The following is a 14,131-nucleotide window of genomic DNA, read 5'->3' as shown; positions in this document are numbered from 1 at the left end:
TGCCACGTAAGACATCCATGCCACATATACACTCATTCTGAACCCTCACCGACGGAGAAAGACGAAAGGACAAACGTGCTTTGTTTTTAAGATTTAAGGGATTGATTTGAAATTTTTAAAAGTTAAGGGACCATAATGGACACCGAGATAAAGTTACGCGACAAAAAAGGGTATTTTCCCTATAAAATAAATAAATCCTATTTATAAGAGGATAAGAGAATTTTAATTTTTTAATTTATCAAACAAATAATATATCTAAATCATATATGGGGCCAAATACGTTGATTATTTAATTAATCTAAATAAAAAAATTAAATAAGATAATCTGAAGATCATATGATACAATGATCAAATGGATATGATTGATTATCAAATTATGTTGATCAACTTGTGGTGATCAAGATTGCTGTAGTGATATGACTTGCCCTTACTAGAAGTTCTCCCCCATCGCATTGCATGAAGTATAACCCTGACGTGGCAAGGGGTTTGCCCTAAGGGGAAATGTGGATAATGACGCTTACATAGTCCATAAATGTATGCACAAAGTCATGCCCATGTTTCTCTAAGAAGTAGGCAGTCAACAACTCCCATAGTCAAGGTGGAGCGGTTATCACTTCTTAGAAGTCCTCTAAACCTAGGCTCATAAGCCTCTATAAATACCTCGCTACAGAGTGAGGAAGGATAACTCATTACGTACACCAAATACCCTGAGAATACAAAGCTTATCACCTCAGGTGAGTTTGCTCTCTTCATAAATAAAACACCATCAAATAGGATTCCTCATTAACATGAGCAATGCATAACTCACAAAAAATCACTAATGCCTCTGGCCACCCTTACCAACATAAGGGTGATACGCATTTTATACTTTTTAACAAGTACAGTGGCGCCCACCGTGGGGTCTCGGTTAAACTAACCCAGGTTACACATCATCCATTATCATCATCGTACTTATGCTCACTTAAACCTCCGCCTCTAGTCTCAATAATTTTTAATCATGGTTGCCAAAAAGGTACAATCCCCCCACACTAGAGGATATCAGAGGTAGTAGTGATCCCGACATTATAGCATAAATGTGCGTCGCTGATAAGTGCATTTTTGTAGTTATTTTGGTTTATAGTTTTGGTGCACTTATCTACTATTTTTCCTCAACTTGTACGTGTTTTAGTGTATATTACATAAATACGTATACTATTGTATTTCATCAAGTTTTTATGTATTTGTGTATCGTTTGAAAGTTTTCCATTCAATTTATATGTATTGATGAGTATTTGGAGCATGAGCAATAAAACATCGAAGACACGACTTCAAACGCGCGATTTTGAGCAACTCATCAATAAATAAAGCTCAAAATCAAAGAATAAAAAAATCATAAATTTGATTGATATTTATTCATTGTTAGATAGCAGCATTGAATAAACTTTCCAACGCTTCGAAACAGGTGCAAATTGGAGTTACTGTTCTCAAGTATGGCTGAAACAGTGTAGAATTTTCTACTGTTGCTATTGGTGTAGTTCTCCTGGAAAATTCATACTCTCCCGACGAAATACGTTAAAAGGGGTCAAAACACATTTTTTTAGGTTATATTTTGGATTTTTTTATCCTAATCCATCAAACCTTCATTTTTTTGGTAGAGAGAGCTTAGAAAACAACTTCAAAGCTTACATACAAATGATCTGAAATGGATTGATCATCAATCAACATTGACAAACCAGGAGATTTTTGGTTCATTTCTCTTCCTCTTTGTGTATTCTCTCTTAGTTGGGTTTTGTGTATGTATTTACTTTGAACTCATGTATATTTGTCGCCCATGGCGTTATATTTAATTTGCTTTACAAATCTTGCCGATTGTTATCTTAGATTTTTGCTATATGCTTGAGGTTTGGTTTGCTATATATATTACTCGAATCCTTATCTAGGATGATTATCTGTTAGTTTTTGGATTCTATAGATAAATTTAGAGCTGACATTCAGTGTCAACCAAATGCCCAATAACACGGGTCTCATTTATCCAATCTGCTTCATCATGCCTAAGGTATAAATACTTTCACACGGGATTTTTAGGTACACAATCTCTAATCTCCATTTTCACTACCATTATCTTAAACCCTAAATTGACTTAGGCGTTGGAATGCTAACCATGCATATCATGATCACAACCTTCCATCCTCGATGCCTCGTTAATGTAGTGTTGAGAAATCCACGCTCCACCACTATATTCACAATTCTTTCTATTTTTAATTATGGTTCTACAATAGAACGTGTAGCAATATGGAATAATACTTTCATTTTTGAGAGGTGTATAAGTAGATGCGAAAAAGAAATAAATAGAGCTCTAGATATCTATTTCTAGAGTGAGTTTATTTTATTAAAGGGTTTAATATATTTCACCCCCTGCCAATATAGCGAGTTTTGGTTTACGCCCCCTAAATTATTTTTTTTATTAAATGCCCCTTATAAAATCCAAAACTTAGATTTACCAAACCCTTTTACCATATTTGCTGACTGGGCTTTAACTTGCTGATGATGTGGCAAAAGGGTTATATAAATAATTAATTGAATTATATTTAACCACTAATACCTCCACTTTCCACCACCACCACCTCCACCGCGAGAATTGCTCCTTATCCACAGAAAACTAGCTGCACAGTATCCATAGGTTCCCACTTCCCACCACCACCTCCCCGTCGTTTTCTTTCACCACTTTTTTTTTTTACTTTCAAGTGATGCTGCTATAGCATAACATCAGGAAGACAAAACACCAATACCTCCCACCAATAACTCCAATGTGCATGGTTGAAATAACACTTATTATATGCCACTGAAAATACAAATAAGTTAAAACTAAAAATCACATCCACATATGATTGTGATTCCCTTATGAACAAATGTTCTAAATACTTAGAAAGATAATGAATGATGAACATAAAAGCAATTCCTGGAAGCAGCCAACGTAAGCTAGAGTATAGATCACCACTTTCTTTATAAGCCAGCTCCTTAGGTGTTGGCTGAGAATCACTTTTGGATGGTGTTGCTACTAGCTGAGTCTGAGCTGCTTCACCTTTTGCATGGAACCACTTATGCATGGAACCAAACACGTAGAAAACATCTGTTTGGATCTTTTGCAACTGGTACTCATTCATGTTAAAGTATACTTACCGGGTCATTATTGATGGCTTTTGCAAAACGGGAAATGTTACCCGTGGATACAGTTTTCTATTGGAGAATATTGAAAAGGGATTTATTCCATCACTAACAACATTTGGACGGGTTTTAAATTGTCTTTGTGTGGAGCACAAGGTTCAAGAAGCAGTTGGTATCATCCACCTTATGGTACAAAAGGACATTGTCCCGGATACTGTGAATACAATTTTTGAAGCTGATAAAAAGGTGGTAGCAGCACCTAAGATTGTTGTAGAAAATTTGTTGAAAAAGGGACATATAACTTATCATGCCTATGAACTACTATATGATGGTATTAGAGATAAAACGATATTTAAGAAAAGTAATCCAAACTGGAATTCTCTTCATCGTAAGGCCAGGTAATCAGCTATTGATTAGAAGATAACATCTTTGAAAAATGAGGGTTCCTGATCATATGCTTGTTTCCAACTTCCAAGGTGTTTGTTGCTTCCACTAGACACCTTTTATTTCGGTACAGCAGGTATTTTTCCTATTTATAGTGATAGTACTGATTCATAAATCGTTGAAAATATGTTCACTTTTGTTATATTAATTTTCACATTTCATGAAAGAACACTACCTGATTTCAGGTGTTGGTATCATACATTATTGTGGATTGCATGACTTGTGAACATGAAAAATTTCATGTCAGCTAGTGTTGGTTTTTCAATAGAGTGGGTGCTTTAAAGCAAATGTTGTTAAGATCACATGAAAGTCGTCGAGCCTATCAACTGCAGTATGCTATTTTGTTTATGTGGATATTTCAATAATGATAAGACCAATTTCTTTGTGAGTAACATCTTCACACCGAAGAAAGATAGCATTCAGTTTTGATTTCTATAGCATCAGAATTGCAAATATAATCTGTGTTAGTGTATAACTAATGTAAGCTTCTTTTAAGTTTTCATGACACAATGTGTAGTCGCTGATGATAGAATTTTAGTTTTAGACTTGGAAAGTATACCCTCCCCATTAATTCATAGCCTTCAATTTCTTCATTTCTATTTTCATTTTTATATTGGCAGGTTTACTCCCCCATACAGAATCCAAAATGGTTTTTCTTTAGAGATATCAGACCAAGTTTGCATCATCTTCATGTCAAAATGATACTTTTGCGTATTTGCAACTTGCAAGCGAAACATGATGTGCACTGTCTTGATGTCAAACGCGCTACTTCTTTCAGATTGTTAAATAGGTTCTGAAGATTCAGAAAGTGCTGGCATCAAGAAGCTGTGAAAACATGCCTCTTTCTGTATAATGGAAAATGGTAGAAAACATGACTAATTGAAATATATGCAATTATCACCTAACAGGACTAAATCTTTTTCACCTAACATTTATTTTCGAAGGTCTACAACCAAATGATGGTAAAGAATGTAATAACATATAGTTGGATTCAGGTGGGGCATCGCATTTTCGTCTTCCATGCTACGAGTATCTTTCATCCAGAATTTTCCAAGATTGAAGAAACTCTAGAAAGCTTATTTTTGGTGATGAAAAGTGAAGATTATATGCTGGATAATCTGGGATTTTGTTCCCATGCAGTACACCATGATGTTCTTTAGATTCCATGCAGTACACCATCATGTTCTTTAGATTCCATGCAGTACACCATCATGTTCCTTTAGATCCCATCTTTCTTTATTTATTACACAGTCAGCATAAAAAAAAATATAAATGTGCCTTAGTCAACTACACAGTCAGCAAATGTGGTAATAGGGTGTGGTAAAATTGATGTTTTGGTTTTATAAGGGGCAGATAAAAAAAAAAAAACTTCAGGGGGGCAAAACCGAATCTCGCCCTAATGACAGAGGGGCATTGTATATTTAACCCTTTATTAAATTTATAGTCATGTCCTGTTGTATTTATGGATTCTCAATGTCCATTCAAATGACATTAATGCTCATACTCTCAAACAAAATCTATTCTTTTAGTAAAGAGATTCATAAGCCTTACCAAAAAAAAATAAAGAGATTCATAAGTGCTTTCTTTCAAGTCATCTAATTATTAAAGATATGCATTATCCAAAATGAAAAATTTGAATGCTTTTGACAATAAAAAATAAGTCTTATCCTATTGATTGATATGATCAAAATCTAATTTTATGTTTTTGGCTTTTATTTTTCAGCATTTTTGACCTCACTAAGCTTATTTTTTAAATCTTCTCTAACTACCCTTTTTGCTTGAATGAAATCATCTTTCTTTTTTTTATTATATACATGTATCTGTTTCTTTTATATTAAAAATATGATGGTGAATGATTCTTAATAATATCTCAGTCCTCAAAGATTTTAGTTATCTACTATTAATAAGATACTTTAACAATTAAAAATTTATTTTATTATTTAAATTTATACAACTCTAACTATTTATTTAAAAAATACATACCCATACCACAACTTAAATAAGACAAAACAGAAAAAGTAACAATAAGTAGTAAAAAAAACACAATAAAACAACATTCAAATCTAGATTTGGAATCGAGATCATCGATCTATGGTCCCATCTTCACCAATAGAAAACTAACACATTTTAAGAACTCATCATCCCCACAACATATGCCAGAAGAAAACATACATGTGTCATAATCTTAGCCTCTATAAAAAACCGTGTACCACCCTCCATTTTTATCAAATACTAATATAATACTCCCTCCGTCTCATAATAAGTGTCCCATTTATAGTTTTTCTTTGTCTCAAATTAATTGTCCTTTTACAATTCCAATGCATCAATCATTATTATTTTTCCACTATTATACCCCTATTTATTAACTTTCACGTTATTCAACTACTATTGATAGGGGTATTCTAGTAAATGACATTAACTTTTTTACTAAAACCAACACATCCAATCATTTTCTTAAAAACCGCGCATTACTCAAATGGGACACTTATTATGAGACGGAGGGAGTACTCTTTATAATATAATACTCTTTATAATATAGGCTATAGTTAGATTTAATGGAAATACTATATATATTATAAAATGAAACAATATTTAAAGTAATTTGTTAAAAGTATAATTCCTTAATTTATTTAAATTTGGTTATTTATCGTTTACGTAATTAAATTTAATAAAAAAAAAAAATCACGTAACTAATACTGTTACTTAAACACGAGTGCAATTATAGCTTACGTTCTTTCCCTTTCTCTTCAAATCAACAACCATCACTGATTAATCGTACCAGATTCTTCTTTTTTTCTGTTTCCTTCAAATTCCAGCCACACCCCGCGCACGATAGCACTTTCTCTTCTGTTTCTCCTCCGTTTAGCGGTTACCGTTTCCATTTCCCCACCGTTTCTTTCATTCTGTTTCAAAACAAAACCCAAACACTCTCTCTCTCGTCTGAGAAAGAGAGAGCTCTGCGATAGATCGGAGCTCTCTGTTCATTGGTGCGTAACTTTTCATTTCATTTTTCTGTTACTATTTTTTCTTTCGATTTCTCTGTTTATTTGATCTCGATTCACTTCGTTTTCTTTTTTCTGCTTTGTTGAACAAGTTTTCATAGATTCAGTTTAATTTACGTTTTTCATGGGAAAACAGAGGAACTTGTAGTTTTGTAGTATCGATTATCAATAGAGAAATTTCTGCAGTTTGTTCTGTAAAGTAGTAGAAATCTGAATTGTTTTATATTTGCTTTTGATATTGTTTGTGATGCTTGAATCGATTGATTTGTAGAATAGATTTGTAGAATAGAAGTGTTTCTAGCGTTACTGTGAATCTGTGACTCGTTTCTGGTGATTTTGTGTAGATTAGTAGGATTGAGCTTATGATACAGTGATTTGAAAATTCTATGAGTTGTGAACTTTGTTGGAATATGATTCTGATGATATTGAAATTGTGAAGTAGTAGTACTATAGTTTATAGGTTGTTGGTGCTGGCATTTCGGTTTTTGGAGTGCTTGAAACATCTCTAGCTAGTTTTGATTTGGTAGAAGGAATTTATGTGTATGTATGTAGGTAGGATTAGGATGAGAGTATTTTTAGAGCTCCTTTGGCTCTGATGCCTAGCTGTTACTGCACCGAATAGCTGTTAAAACAAAAGAAACGAAGAAATAATAAAACACTCGAGGTATCGTGATTTTAGCGGGAAGAGTAGCTGTTATTAGATGATTATTTTGTGTGTGTAGTATTTGCTTGAGTGATATTGAGCTTCGAGTTTGGATAGAACATGGTTCTTTAAGATTTTAATGCCCCACTTCCTTCCATGTTTCCTATTTTCATTTTCACTTTGACTAATTAGCACAAGAGAATGTAGATCAAGTATTGCCTGCATAAGATATGCCTCCAGAATTGGGAGACGATTTCTTGAAATGCTGAGGGATAACTGTATTTTTTTTAATGGCAAATTGTTAGTGGTTAATTGTTGGTATATATTTTACACCCTTGCCAGGACTTGAACCCTGGATCTCCAACTCCTATTAACCCTTAACTCAACTGTTTCAAGCCAGTTGAGCTACCCTCCCACCCCTAGGGATCACTGTATTTGATTACGATAACGATCTCGAAATGTATCTTGGTTCTTAAAGATAGATATATATGTTGGAGCTCAAGTTGTTTTTTTAACTTGACTTCCTAGAGGACACACACAACATTTTTGGTGTCTTGCAAGACTTTGATGTATTAAACTTTGATTTTTTTCATTTTGCTGTGCTTTCATGAACCTATTAGTTATATATTTTTTTTTATTTACACACAGAGAAACTGAATCTTTTCAGTCAAGGTGTTTTGGGCAAGCTGTCAGGTGAAATTTTGATATGTGGGGGCATTACCGTGAAAATTCCTTTATGTACAAACGCACTCCTTCAAAAGATAATTCAAATATGGAAGAAGACGTGGAAGCAAGCTCAGGTATCTCTTCATTGAATATTTACAAATATAATTCAGGTTATGTGACACTATTAACTAGTTCCTATCTGTTGTGAAATATTGCATCTAACCTGAATACCTCCTCAAGGAAGTACCCTATCTGTGAAATAATTGCTACCTTTCCAGCATAATCCTTTCAACATTTCATTACTCAGAAGAAAAGTAACTCAACTAAATCTTGAAAGTGATCTGGTTTTCCTATGTTCATTTATATGTTATTGCTCTTGTCCAGCTGTCCTTATTATTGATTGTTTGCAATCAACTGCACTGCAGTGCTGAAAATGATAATTGAAAACATGTAATTTTAGTGACGTAATGCATATTTTTTATTAGTTCTTCTATCATGGTAACTACTAACCATGCTGTTTTATATGCCTGATAGATCTTTTAGACAACTGTATGGGTAAGGAAACATCAAATCCTTCCTGGAAGCGTTCTTTACCACATGTACTTGTGGCAACCATTTCTTCATTACTATTTGGATACCATCTCAGGTTTGTGCTTCCTTAGTTTCTATTTCTCTATTCCTCTCTCTTCGTTTTCTTGCTTTAATTGGGAATCCATCAAAGAGTTCACTTTTAATCCTTTGAATTTTTGTGTTCTACAGCGTAGTTAATGAACCACTTGAGAGCATTTCTTTGGATCTTGGATTCCATGGAAATACCTTGGCAGAAGGTGAAAAAGAAGATTCCAAAACCTATGCTTAATTTGATGTCATGTTATAAATGATTTTTTTATAATTAGATGTTTTTGGGGTTGATTTCAAATGAAGGCCTGGTGGTGAGCATATGTCTTGGTGGTGCCCTGTTTGGATGTTTATTGAGTGGCTGGATTGCTGATGGGGTGGGGCGACGCAGGGCTTTCCAGTTGTGTGCTTTGCCAATGATAATTGGTGCTTCAATGAGGTTATATTTTTTATATTCAATATATGTTTATTGATTCATTCTATTTTTGTGATAAATGAGAATTTTCATTCCAATTTTTCTTGCCCCCCTTGCATTTGGGGTTGATTTCTGTACCTTTGCAAGGAAGTATTAGTCTTTGAGGTTCTTTTTATTGATAAAACAAGTATGTCCTTCTCAATTTCATTCTACAATAGTATAGCTAATATGTGTATATATATCTATTATCCTTGTGATCAACAGAACCGGTAAGGTTAATATGTGCTTGTACTCATTTTTTAATCGTCAATTTTCAAGTTTTACTGTTGATCTCTTGGCTACTGTGGAAGCACAAAATATGTTATTCATGTGTTCTATAATGGATAAAATCTTTTTACTTCTTTCTCCCATCCCTCTTGTACCTCATTGCCAATTTGCAATCTTATGGTTTCCCTAGGGACTCTTCTCCTATTATGATATTTGTCTGTTACCTTGCTAGCTTTCGAAAAGAACAAATGTTTTCATCTTTCATATATTCTAAATATATAATAGATTAACAACAGAGAAAATCACCTGTTTTATGAGTTTCAAAATCATAGATATCCTTACAAAAGTTAGTATATGTATAGTATAATAGAGTTAGTATGCTTTTCAAGTCGCTTTACCGAAACATCTGATCCCCTGTATGTATTTCAGCTTGGTCAGTGGCAGTTTTTACCTCTGATTTCAAGTATAAGTTCTCAGGGCTAATTTTCTTATTCGATATTCTGAACATTCAGTGCAGCAACAAACAACTTGTTTGGCATGCTTGTAGGAAGGCTAATTGTTGGGACTGGCTTGGGCTTGGGCCCTGCTGTTGCTGCTCTGTATATAACAGAGGTATGTAAATGGTTGCTTCTGTTTTATTGGTAAGGATAAAAATATAGTGGTTATTCACGTGATTGCTATATTGAATGACAGGTTTCTCCTGCTTTTGTCCGTGGTACCTACGGGGCCCTCATCCAGATTGCAACATGCATTGGTATATTGGGCTCGTTATTTATTGGAATCCCCGTCAAAGAAATTTCTGGATGGTATGATATAAATCTTAAATTCATATTATCTGATATTTATATTTCATCTTTTCTAAAACATGTCCTGAATTTGTTAATTCAGGTGGCGGGTTTGTTTTTGGGTATCTACCATACCTGCAGCTATACTTGCTCTGGCTATGGTCTTCTGTGCAGAAAGTCCACATTGGTTATACAAGGTTGACACCTAATACTATTTCATATTAGACATCATCTCTTTTTATAATTATATTTATAACTTCTTGATCCTATATTTGTTTGAATCACTTGAAAGTTGAAATCTTTATGTTAATCAAGCTGTTACTTTGTTGAAGTGCTCTATGTTTCTTTTTTTACATTTACAATTAAGTGCAAGCTTCGTTATCTAGTAATCTAGTGTAATGATCAAATAATCTAGAAGATAAAAAAGCCTAAAGGACAAGTATGGGTTTTTATGTTGCATATTTAACTAACCCATGCTGATTTTTTGTAGCTTTTCTCTTTCTAGTAGTGATGAGGTTATAAATCAAAATGAAGTGAAATCAAATGCAAATAGTTATCCTACACTCTTTATTTGCTTATTTTATTATTTCCCCTCTCCTCAGTCCCACCCACTTCTTTTAATCTCACCATATTTAGTCCTATGATCAGTCATCAAAAGTAATGACTAATGAGGAATATTCAGATTGTGTTTATAGTTCTTGAAGGCTTCTATGCATATCCTCATTTCCTTATTAATAGGAGACTCAAGGAATAGTTATAACTGTTAACGTATTCTCCAAGTCTCTTTCTATCCATCTCTGGCATGATTTGCAATAGTTCTTGGTTTTTATTAATTAGTAAGACAAATGTTCACCCTGCATCGCTTGATCTATCATCCCTTTGACTCGATCATTTCTCTCTTTTGTCATATAGCAAGGAAGAACTGCTGAAGCAGAAGCTGAATTTGAAAGGCTTCTGGGTGTACCCGAAGCAAAATTTGCAATATCCCAGTTATCCAAGGTAGATAGAGCAGACGATACTGATACGGTGAAGTTCTCTGAATTGCTTCATGGTCATCATTCTAAAGGTATATAATTTTTTATGCCTATCTCTAGGATAGTTGTGTCATTGTTGTTAGCTTGACACTGGTTTCTTTAGGTATCCAAAAGTCATTTTTATTCACGAGTTCGTTTTGCAGTTGTTTTTATTGGATCAACCCTATTTGCTTTACAACAGCTATCTGGTATAAATGCTGTGTTTTATTTCTCTTCAACTGTTTTTAAAAGTGCTGGAGTGCCATCGGATATTGCAAATGTGTCCATAGGAATTGCTAATTTGACAGGTACAGTTTCATTTTCATTCTAATAGAATTAAGTTGTATTCTCAAATGCTAATTTTTTTCCTGTTTTTTTTCCTGTTTATCTCAGGATCTATCATTTCAACGATTTTGATGGATAAACTTGGAAGGAAGGTTCTACTCTTTTGGAGTTTCTTTGGCATGGTAAATTATGCATAGTGTTATGTTATATTTTTTTTCTTGTACCATATCATCATATTAAGGGTGGTTTTCACATACATCACAATATGGGACTCAGGGACATGTTATCCTATTTTAAGCCCTGACTAAACTCTGACACCTAATGGGAATTCCTCAAGATTAGGAACAAAAGAGTAACAATTAAACTATCGTCCGAAATTATATCTAAATAATAATGAAGGAAAAAAGTAAATTATAATTATAATTACAATCAAAAGTAACGAAGAGGAGAAATATCGTTTGGTCTGTGAACCAATGCAAGCACACAACATTGCAAAACTGTGGAAAATTTCCTTTGTTGCATTATGATGTTTTAATTATCTTATCTTGTTATTATATATAAAAAAGATTATCCTGTGAAAAAAGATTATCTTATCTTATCTTATCTTATCTTTGTTGCAAAACCGAATAGGCGATATCAATGATCTTTCAAGTCACAGGAGCAAGTTCATTTTTACCAAACACTGGAGCTCTCTACCTATCTGTTGGTGGCATGTTAATGTAAGTATGAATACTGATCTTGATTCTTGATAGATACATCTGTGGTGAAAATTATTAGTATAACTAAATTCATATTTCTAAAAAAATTCTTAAAAATTGTGCATTGTTTTCATTAAAAGTTGATAATTAATGTGTTTATTACATTTTTCAATACAAATTCTCTATATTTAGATTTCTTAACATGTGCCCTTGGGGCACATGTTAGCTTTATCCTTCTAGAAATAGTGACATGACATTTTCTTAGCTGGAGAGAAGTTGCTTTTATTAACGATATAAGGTCACTAGTGGATGATCTTTTGGAAAGAGAATTATTGAGAATGTCTTTGATAAGAAAACAATAATAATCATTGATGTCACTTGGAACAGGCACACTGTTAAAAAAAACTTGAACCAGTCACCTTTTGGCTAGGGTTGTATGCAGTTATTTTGGGCCGACACTGCCAGAAAATGAACACTGACATTTCTTCTTCTTTCATGCAGGTTTGTCTTTACATTTGCTCTTGGAGCTGGCCCAGTTCCAGGTCTACTCCTAACAGAAATATTTCCCAGCCGAATCAGAGCCAAAGCCATGGCATTCTGTATGTCTGTAAATTGGGTATTTTTCTTCTGCTTGTTTATAATTTATGTCATGTTCTATTACAAATTAATTAAAGTTACATCGTCTGCACACCATTTAGTTTACCCGAGTTTGATAAATTGTTATATTGTTCCTGAACTTTATTATGGCTGAATTAAGAAAATGAAGACTTCTAAAATTCATTGCAATCTTGTACAGGTCGTTAATTTCTTTGTTGGGTTACTGTTTTTGCGTTTACTGGAGACACTTGGTCCACAACTGCTTTACTCAATGTTTGCTACCTTCTGCATCATGGCAGTAATTTTTGTAAAAGGAAATGTGGTAGAAACCAAAGGGAAATCACTTCAAGAAATTGAGATAGCACTTCTTCCCCAAGACTAAATCTTACAAATATCCATTCACTGCAGTAATTTTGCATAATTTGGGGGCTATCACATAGTTTCGGCTATGAGCATATTGTGTTTCATCCATCTTGTTTACCTTAATAGTGCAAGGAGAAATTCAAGGGTGTAACCATGTATTGTTTTAGTGTAACATTAATACAAATAGGCTTAGTATTTTGATACCAGCATCTCATGTTTGGGTTCAGTGATTCCATGTGCACGTCCATGGATAGAGAAATCTGTACAACGAGAAAAATAATTGGGGAAATCTACTTCCCATAATATTTGTCAACGTGCTGTATCTGTATCTAATATGTAATATAGATTTTGTGTAGTACTATAATTGCTTGCATTTTGTTTTCAAAATCTCAATATAACAAGTTTTTGTATGAATTTGGGTGAGTATCCGATATACTATTTTCTATTAACCACATTATTTAGTGAACTGGTGGTCCCTCAAGATTACAAATGAGAAAGACCTGCTTGAATTTTTGGTTATTCTAACTAACTATTTATATATCAGTTAGTAGTGCAATTGCTTGGTCTCTTTCCATTCCAACTGTTCGGAACATAAATAGAAAAACGTCAGCCAATGAAGGTCGGTTGAAATAAGAATTCAGCTCATATTCTACAAAAAATTGAGTTTGTATCCTGTTGGGGTGAGAATCTTATTGACTGGTAATATATGAAGATCTTTATAAGAATATGTTGAGCATTAACTTTGTCCCCAACTCTGATCAATCTTTAGGGTTCATCTCATCTAAATTTTTATCTATAAGCATGTTTGGGGCACATTGCATTGGTCGTGAGAATCTACTGTCATTCCAATTATGGGCCCAATTGTTTTTGACTTTTGTTAAAAATGATTTTTATAGTGTTACAAAATTTTGTATAAAAATATTTTACAAAGATCAAATGAAAATTTGGTTTGAATAGTTATTTTTAAAATGTGATTTTAAGTATTTCATTTATTTATGGTAAAAAAAATTGGATATCAAAATTTCAAAAAATCACTTAATTTTGAAGCTATTTCAAATAGATTTTCATAAAATTCATTTTTAAAATACAACTTTTTTAAAAAATTGAGATTTTGACTAAGTTTTGGTCTTAATAATATATGTTTATGTCATACGATGTCAAAATGAGTGTTTCATTTTAAAAAAAAAACGA

At 33.3% G+C, this 14,131-nt stretch overlaps 2 protein-coding genes across 4 annotated transcripts; both read left to right on the top strand.

The window, feature by feature from the left end:
* The first annotated feature begins 3,141 nt into the window (after positions 1-3,141).
* Positions 3,142-4,441, top strand: LOC131637318 (putative pentatricopeptide repeat-containing protein At1g74580). The gene is made up of 3 exons (XM_058907908.1): positions 3,142-3,542; positions 4,209-4,263; positions 4,379-4,441. Exons 1-3 carry the CDS (start codon positions 3,142-3,144, stop codon positions 4,439-4,441), a joined length of 519 nt encoding a protein of 172 aa, XP_058763891.1.
* A 1,867-nt stretch (positions 4,442-6,308) lies between these two features.
* Positions 6,309-13,304, top strand: LOC131637331 (probable plastidic glucose transporter 2). Of its 3 annotated transcripts, none has more exons than XM_058907930.1 (14): positions 6,309-6,575; positions 7,882-8,033; positions 8,434-8,545; positions 8,659-8,726; positions 8,824-8,956; positions 9,712-9,811; positions 9,893-10,005; positions 10,088-10,181; positions 10,897-11,050; positions 11,162-11,305; positions 11,391-11,464; positions 11,913-12,001; positions 12,482-12,579; positions 12,777-12,919. In XM_058907930.1, the coding sequence occupies exons 2-14, from the start codon at positions 7,940-7,942 to the stop codon at positions 12,782-12,784; spliced, it is 1,281 nt and encodes a 426-aa protein (XP_058763913.1). In that variant the 5' UTR covers positions 6,309-6,575; positions 7,882-7,939; the 3' UTR covers positions 12,785-12,919. The 3 variants fall into 3 exon arrangements, with proteins under 3 accessions (XP_058763913.1, XP_058763912.1, XP_058763911.1); XM_058907929.1 differs by having other exon boundaries at positions 6,310-6,575; positions 7,901-8,033; positions 12,482-12,596; positions 12,777-13,304; XM_058907928.1 differs by having other exon boundaries at positions 6,310-6,575; positions 7,884-8,033; positions 12,482-12,596; positions 12,777-13,304.
* The last annotated feature ends 827 nt before the right edge of the window (positions 13,305-14,131 follow it).

This window comes from Vicia villosa, unplaced genomic scaffold, assembly GCF_029867415.1.
Source record: "Vicia villosa cultivar HV-30 ecotype Madison, WI unplaced genomic scaffold, Vvil1.0 ctg.001966F_1_1, whole genome shotgun sequence".
NCBI lineage: Eukaryota > Viridiplantae > Streptophyta > Magnoliopsida > Fabales > Fabaceae > Vicia > Vicia villosa.
Note: the sequence above shows the minus strand (reverse complement) of the source record. Positions and strands in the feature narration are given on the sequence as shown.